Source organism: Engraulis encrasicolus, chromosome 1 (assembly GCF_034702125.1).
Source record: "Engraulis encrasicolus isolate BLACKSEA-1 chromosome 1, IST_EnEncr_1.0, whole genome shotgun sequence".
Lineage (NCBI taxonomy): Eukaryota > Metazoa > Chordata > Actinopteri > Clupeiformes > Engraulidae > Engraulis > Engraulis encrasicolus.
In genome coordinates, this window is record NC_085857.1 from 36,111,425 (window position 1) to 36,119,707 (window position 8,283).

Genomic DNA, 8,283 nt, shown 5'->3' on the forward strand with positions numbered 1-8,283 from the left:
CATTGGCTGCCCACTTCCATCTTGGAGGGCCTACACAGCACCCGCTGCCTAAAAAAGGCCAAGTGCATTCTGAGAGACACATCCCACCCAGGTCACAGTCTTTTTGAATTGCTGCCATCGGGCAGGAGACTCAGGTTCATTAAGACAAGGACAAACAGACTGAAAAACAGTTTCTATGCAGCGGCCATCACAGAACTGAATTTGCATCAAAAGCGTAGTTTTTTTCATATACATACCATTCTTTTTATTCCATTCTTTAATTTTATTTTTATTTATTTTTGCTTCAACAAGGAAATCCACAATTTCGTTGTGCTTGTCACAATGACAAATAAAAGATATTGTATTGTATTGTATTGTATTGTATTGTATTGTATTGTATACAAGTAGAACGCTAGAGGGCGGCACACAATTTCGCCTCACATTTTTCAACAAAATATTCTTGCGAAAGTAGCATACGTCACTTCCGTTATGTACTTAAGCACTGGCGCTTCAGTAATCAGCGTGAGCTATTCTTCGTAGTTGTGATTACATGTGAAACGAGTTTTTGAGATAGAGGTGTTGTATTGTTTGGTTAATTTAAACACTTTAACGGTTTTAAAGATGGCGAACAAGCTTGATATGTCATTGGACGAGATTATCAAACAGGGTAAAGGTAAAGGTGGTGGAAGACCTCGCCGAGGAAGTGGTAGCCGCGATGGCCCTCGAAGCGACTCAGGCCCAACGAGACAAAATCGACAAAATTTCAACCGGAGCAGAGACAGACCTGCTCCATATTCCAGGGTAGGAAGAGACTGATAAATCCTGACATGAAGAGTGACCCTGGAAACAGGATGCGTGTGTTGTTTTGATGAATGTGCGCGTCGCTAACTAGCTAGCAATGCTAATGCTAGTTTATGAAAGAAGCTAGTTTGTAAAATCCATCATGCTCGTAAAGCATCATCATCTAAGCTCCTTTCCACCGTGAGGAATTCATAGACGCATTTCGACGACGTCGTCTTGACAGAGACTTCTCATCTGCTTAAGCCCTGAAAAAGGAACTCCCGTGTTAATAAACTAAGCCGCCACGTTCGTGGCGCACCTGTTGGTGTTAGACTTCTATCCCAAGACCCAAAAGACCCCAAGATACGGAGGAAGCTTGAAGACATGACTGTTTGTCCGGAGAATTAACACCTTTGGACTTTCCTCGGTCTTGCAGCAGATTTCACAGCCAACTATGCCAGCTGTTTGCATTGACCGTAAACACCGGGCATAAACTGCGTTCTGTCGACGTTCCACCTGGCACACTCAAGGAGTTTGAAGCCTCAATGCAAAGATCTTAGATGGGTAAAATGGGTGCTGCCTCTGTCCCCTTCCACCCCGTATGCTGTAATAAGGAGTCCATGGCTGCGAAGACTACGTATTCGAGCTGAATACCAAATTTAAGCTTGGAAGTTGTGAAAAACACCATGTGACCTCCTAAACCTGTTTCCTGGACGTGTGGCCCAAAACTCCAGTTGAAGAATGACCCAGTCAACAGTCGGAACTCTCTGTCCACTATTCATCCAGAGCCAGAGTTGATTGATTGTGTAATGGAAATTTGTATTGGTTTAGGTTTCGAGTGTAAAACTCAAAGTTGCTATTGGTACTATAATCTATTCTACATTGAATGTGTACGAAACATGTACAGAATCAAGGGTCTGAGTTGTGGGTTTAGCAGGCATTTTTTGCTGTATATGTTGCAAGTGGTTGTATATTATTTACCCTTTCCCTCATTTTTACAGCCAAGAGAGCTACCAGACAAATGGCAGCACGACATGTTTGATGATGGATTCGGCAGTAGTAAAGCGGCGAAGCCAGACTACAGCCCAAGCTTTGGCCTGGAGACCAGCGGGAAGCTCCTGGTGTCCAATCTGGACTTTGGGGTGTCTGACTCTGACATCAAGGTAATCTCTCAATGAATCTAGTAGGGCTGGGCGATGTGGAGCGAAAAAAAATATCTCAATATATTTTGTCTATCAATATACGATCCATATCTTACAAATTTCAATTCCCCCTGATGGAGGCATAAAACTAATTTATAGTAAACAACTGGCATTTATGTATATGCTTCGAGACAAAACTGTCTGGGCTGTGCAGTCAGAAATTTGACAAATCAAAGTAACGGCATAGTGAAATCGGAGCATTCTCTTCTCTTATTTATATTATTGCTATGGTAACCGAGTCACAGACGGAAGGCAGACGCGTGCTCTGGTGCAAGAGCAGAGTGGAGGAAGAGAATTTGCATCTGGCATTCTCAGAATTTTAAAAGTTTATCACCTTTCTTGATTTTATGCCAAAATCTACACAAGATGTTTCTCCCTCTCGATATATCTTAAATCTCGATATATTGCCCACCAGTGTTGGGGGTAACGCGTTACTAAGTAACGTTGTTACGTAATTTAATTACTTTTGGCACTAACGTAGGAACGTAACGCATTACTCTTCAAATTTCAGTAATTTAATTACAGTTACTGCGCTGCCGTAACGGTCGTTACTCGTTATAAATTTCAGCCTTGAAACCATCTTAAGGTCTGCTGTTATTAGAAGCCTAGTTCTAGATGCGCGAAGAGCTCTGTCTGGGGTGTTTTCCCCAGCCCTTCTCGAGCTCTCGGAAGTGGGTGTGTGAGCGCGCGCACGCAGACTGCTGTTCCTTCCTCGTGCATGCAAGGTCTTTCACTGGGACGTTCATGAGCCCATTGCGCTATGATGCCCACCCCTAGAAGCTATTCCTCTGTGTTTACTTACTTCTGCTAGGTACTATTCCAATCACTGAATGAACAACCTGGACCCCGTTTCTCAAACAAAGACCCGTTTGTTGCTTAAGATCTGTGTTGTTTCAGACAAGAATATTCAACCATTTTCCCTCATTTTCCTTCCCCTTAGGAGTTGTTCAGGGAATTTGGCAATTTGACAAAAGCAGCGGTGCACTACGACCGGTCGGGTCGCAGTCTGGGGACGGCAGATGTCCACTTTGAGAAGAAAGCTGACGCGCTCAAAGCCATGAAGCAGTACAACGGTGTTCCCCTGGATGGTGAGTAACTCAGACAAAAAAACACACTGCTGAAATCAGATTGCTCGGCTGTTGCGTCAGTATCTTCTTTTTTTGTGTTATTTGGATGACTGTAGGTTGATGTGTTTTTTGTTTTTGTTTTCCCAAGGTCGTGCAATGGAGATCCAGGTGGTTGCAGGACGCGTCTCGACGGGGAGGTAAGGCATGAATGTGTTGGAAGGTGTACATCTTTGTTCCAAAAAATCTTGTATATAAGCATCAAAATTATACTTTTATTTTTGTTGTTTGGAAATGCAGTTTTTTTTAAACATGTATATTATTTTTGAGTAGGGGTATAGTCCCGGTTTACACTGTAATTAGTAGAGGGTATGCTAAGACCACCACATGGCGATTTTAAGTGTCCAATTTCAATTAATTTTTGTTCTGTTACCTCAAACTCAATTAAATTGAACATGTGCACAGTCTATTGCAAGCCACACCAGGATTATCTTTGACTGCAAGCAGCTCCTATGTGTATTTTAAGTTTTCTTGCCAGACTGATTCAGGCATTTTTGACTAACTGCCAGCTGCTGTTGTGCTCTCCTAACAGAGACGACGACTCTGATTCGGGCGGGCTGAAGGGACGTCTGGGGACCCGAGAGTCCGATTCCTCCGGGTCTTTCAGAAGGAACCGAGGAGGCAACAGGGACTCTGGCTTCGGAGGGTCGCGGAGACGTGAGGGAGGTGGCGGAGGAGGATACAGGGGGAGAGGAGGCCGAGGAGGAGGAGGAGGAGGTGGTGGGGGACGTGGCGGTAGACGCAACGAGAGCAAACAGCTGACTGCAGAGGAGCTGGATGCACAGCTGGACGCCTACAAAAACAAGGTGACTTGAACATATTGGTCTTAAAAGGGGTTTTCTGATGAGGTTCTTTAGCGTGCTACACCATCACAACCGTACCATAAATGCACAGCTGTCCATGGGGAATGAGGTTCGAGTCACGTCTTAACCCTACAACTCTTTGTCTTCTGTTATAATGAACTAAACTATTAAAGTAAATTAGTAAATTAAAGTTGGTTTCGGGGCTTGTCCAAGGCTGCAATCCGATCTACTTCCTCCCGTCCTTCCTTGTGGCCTCCTAGCCAGGCCACGCCCTCCAACACATTCGGCGTTGCTTCTAGTCAGGCCAAGAGCAATGTAAATATCGTTTCTGCTCTCCTGAAAAATCGGGAACTCCACCCACTTTATCAGAAACCGATCAACCAGTAGCAAATCTGCGGAAGTTGGTCAACAATGCCGTTTGGGAAGCATTCTTGGTCAGACCAAGTCTTGAAGAGATTTGAAAGTTGATGATAATCAGGATAATATTGTGCATTCCAATATGCCGACTTCCATCCTCCCTTGTTCACTTGCCTGCTTGTGCCCTCATGATGACGTCACCGACGACAGAAAATGAATTACCCATCTTGGAAAAGCAGGATTCTATTGTCATTTTCTCATTTACAATTGGAATGGTGAATGAAAAACAGTCCCCCAAAAGTTGTTGTGGCTAGGCGTGGCTCCATGGAGGCGGGGTGAGACCACAAGCACAAGTGGAGGACGGTAGGCCGCATATTGGAATGCACCATTGAATTCAGAATGAACTCAATTTATTTCTGAATAATACTTAATTTCGCTTCCTAAACACCATGTAAAGAATTCATAATTCGGAATGAAATAAAAGTGCAGTGTAACTCAACGGAACTGTTATTCTGAGTTATTAATTCCGTTATTAGAAACGTCATGGAAATGTGACAAGTCTCCCTTCACCAATGGAGAAAACCGTATAAGCTTCCCACCTTCTCAAGCGGTCACAGTGCATAGCGATTAATTTAAAAAAAGAAAAAAATTTGGGCAGTCCTTCATTAAGCATTCTGGTTGTAAATGAGTAACTTTTGATGTATGTTTTTGCAAGACGTTGACTGAACTTGTCATCTCAGTACGATCCCGAGCCTCATGTCACGAGGCCAGAGTATGCAATGGGAGGAACGACGTACATTCACACTCCAAATGATCTGTACACTCCTTCCTGTTCCCATCTCAAGCTGTTACTGTAGTTATTGTCTACATCTATTGGTTAGTTGTCGTTTAAAGGTGACCTAGGCAGCATTTTCAAATGATTTTAATCACGTTTGAGAGGCGAATAATGCTTAGATGAGAGGGTAAAGAAGATTCTGCTAACTATTAGTGGGGTCAACAATGATCGATTCGGCGATGCAATCCAATGCGGGGCATGGCCGATCCAATTCAATGCTGCAAGTTCCAGAATTGATCTGGCAATTTTCTTTTAAGTTTCAACTACTTCCGTTGATATTTCGGGAGCAAATGAATGTTAAATTAAATAAAAGTACTTCAAAGCATTCCAAGACTGATACAGACTGATCCAGACTGATGCAGAAAACAGCCAATAAATTGTTGCTCAGTATCTGACTACTTGTATTGCCTCATCATGACTGATCAAACATTTGCTTTGCTTTCAGTAGAAATGTAATTCATTGGAATGCATTGTAGAATTGAATCTGATCGAATCGCACCGAATCGAATCGCTACCTCCCAAATCGTAATCGGATCGTGAGGGCAGTGCCAATCCACACCACTGCTAACTATGTCCGCAGTCTGCCGAACCTGGACTGACAAACCGACAGAATTTTGCCAAAACAAACTTTTTCCATAAGAAAATCGGACTTTTACATACCCCAGAATAATTGATCCCGTTTCGCATCGTGTCGACTTCTGGCGCCCAGGGATCAAAAATATTTGATCTGCGAGGGGAGAAGAAAAACATTCTTATGACTGTAGAAATTGCAGGCAGGTGCCTCCGACTTGCCCGGTCAGCCCTCTAAAAAGTATTTCCTGTGCGGCCGTCCCGTTCTAATCCCCGAGCTTGGCCGAATGTGTACACCTCCTGTTCTGCCATGTACTTTGTTTCATCCCATGCCGTTTGGTGATTTGCCTGTACAGTGGGGCTGTTTGTGAGGGGAGAAATGTGGTGAAATTTAGGTGAGAGTATGTGGAAGATTAAAATGTGTCCCGTGTGCGTTTTTAGGGAGCACGGTGATTGGGTGTAAAATTCAATGGTGCCCCACTTGTGTATTTTTGGCTATGCACCCTTCTTGATCCCACGTGACCACGTTCACTGGAGGCAAAACCAATCCAAAATTGTATCCCTGTCTATGGAGCAAAGGGTTCATCTCGGCTTGGAACAGCAGTTTTCTCTCAGATTTAACTTGATTATAAATAATTTATATAAATAAAAACACAGTTAGGAGGAATGCAGTTTGTTGTGCCCACCAATTAACCAATACATACCAGTGCATAATAAGCAAGAGGGGTAGGCTAGTGGAGTAAAGCTAGGTTTACACTTGTACTGCACTGGAGTTGTCAACCGAAACTGCACTACCATAGTGGGGGGTTCATAGATCTGCCTTCAAATCCGCACTCTCAGGATAATGGAGGGCGTGGCGTTTTTTTCCTGCCGATAATTCAAGGATCCGCAGTGTAGAACAATGGGACACCACTGACCAATCAGGAGCTCATGCTGTCCACTAGCATACCAGCCAACGATTAACATTTCAGCCTAGAAGAACCATACCTTCAGCTCTGCATAGTGTCCTTTCAGTTCTGCAAGAGGTATGTGGCGGTTTCTGTAAGGTCGTGGTCTGCTAAGGACGAGTGTAAACCTAGCTTAACAGTGAAGTGCCTGCTGCATATTATGGAAACACCAACACCGTAGACAATGCAACATACATCATCAGTAAGACCTACTAAGACGCATCCATTCTTACTGTGAGGGGACCAAGGCAAAGCTGACGACCCGTTGTCTTTTGTTTTTGTTTTGTTAAAATTTGATCAACAGACCATCAATAATCTTCCAACTAGTCATCAGTTTTGATGAGGAAATTGCCCTGGCACTGAATGTCTTTCAGAGTACCTTTCTTTTTTATTTAGTGAGGTCATGGCAGACTTTGTGTGGATTTGCGTGTATGTTTGCATGCCTGTGTACTAAAGATTTTATAATGGTAGTTGGAGATTTTTAAGATTTTTCTTAGTATCTGATTTTATTGGGATGACATTAATCTCCATGCACGTGCAAGGTTCATATGTGTATACACTCTAATCTCAAACGCATTATTTCCGCCTCACTGGATAAAGTAAACCAACATTTTAACTGTTGAGGTCAGTAATGCGTTCCTGAACAGCTGAGGCCGAGTATGCTACCCAAATCACAATTTAATCAGATCAGATTTTCATAACTTCGTTAAACTAAGAAAATGAAGTACCGGTATATTTAATGTCACCATTGATGGTCTTCAATCCAGACTCAAGGCGAAGCTGTTCTCAGATGCTTTCCCTTAGCTGCTTTAAATGATCAACATTTGATTTTCATGTTTTTCATTTTGTTTGGTCAAAATTCTTTAATGACTCATTTCAATGTTTTATTTTTCTGTGATTCTTGTGTTTAATGTTTTCTTATGCCTAAACTTTTTTTGTGTTTTTTTTTTTTTTGTGAAACACCTTGAATTGCATCTGTGTATGAAATATGCTATACAAATAAATGTCTCTTGCCTTGTTAAACAAACTTCCATTTCAGTGCAACACTTGGCAGACAATGGTTTGAGGGTGTAACTACCTTTTCACAAGAACAGGCTACTTTATTAGTGGCTGTCTGCAAAGAAAGGACTGATTATAAATTCACTGACGCAATTAAAAAGAAGTCTTCTGTTGTGTATTGCTTCTGTGTGGAGAACGGGTAGGATTGATTATAAATTCACTGGCGCAAGGGGGGGAAAAGTGTTCTTTTGTGTATTGCTTCTGTGTGGAGAATGGGTAAGGCGAAATTCCTCTGGAAAAATAAATGGTTTGTTTATTTCCTGTTTTGCAGATGGATACCAGCTAAGCGGCATCTGAGTTCAAGCACTTTGAAAATCCAGCCATTCCCACCTCCTCCTGAAAAAAAATGCCAGTCTCGCGCTCAGGATTGACAGCCTAGGTGTTCTTTTTGTTTTTATTTGTTTTGGTTTGGTTTTTTCCTTTATTTTGTTTCTTCACATGAAGAATGGACAATACAAAGTTGTGTATATAACTGGATGACTTTTGAGAGCATTTGGTATGATTTTGTTTTTGTTTTTTTCTCACCCATCCTTTTTGTTTTTATGCTCTCACGAGTAAATGTTTTAAATACATAGTGGGTTTACCAGTTATTTGTTATCCTGTATTAAACCTACTGTGCCTTTGTAT

At 42.3% G+C, this 8,283-nt stretch overlaps 1 protein-coding gene across 1 annotated transcript; it reads left to right on the forward strand.

Annotated features, from left to right (window-relative positions):
* The first annotated feature begins 473 nt into the window (after positions 1-473).
* Positions 474-8,282, forward strand: LOC134450848 (THO complex subunit 4-like). Its single transcript, XM_063200859.1, has 6 exons — positions 474-780; positions 1,761-1,922; positions 2,902-3,049; positions 3,177-3,225; positions 3,618-3,891; positions 7,928-8,282. The coding sequence occupies exons 1-6, from the start codon at positions 601-603 to the stop codon at positions 7,940-7,942; spliced, it is 828 nt and encodes a 275-aa protein (XP_063056929.1). The 5' UTR covers positions 474-600; the 3' UTR covers positions 7,943-8,282.
* The last annotated feature ends 1 nt before the right edge of the window (position 8,283 follows it).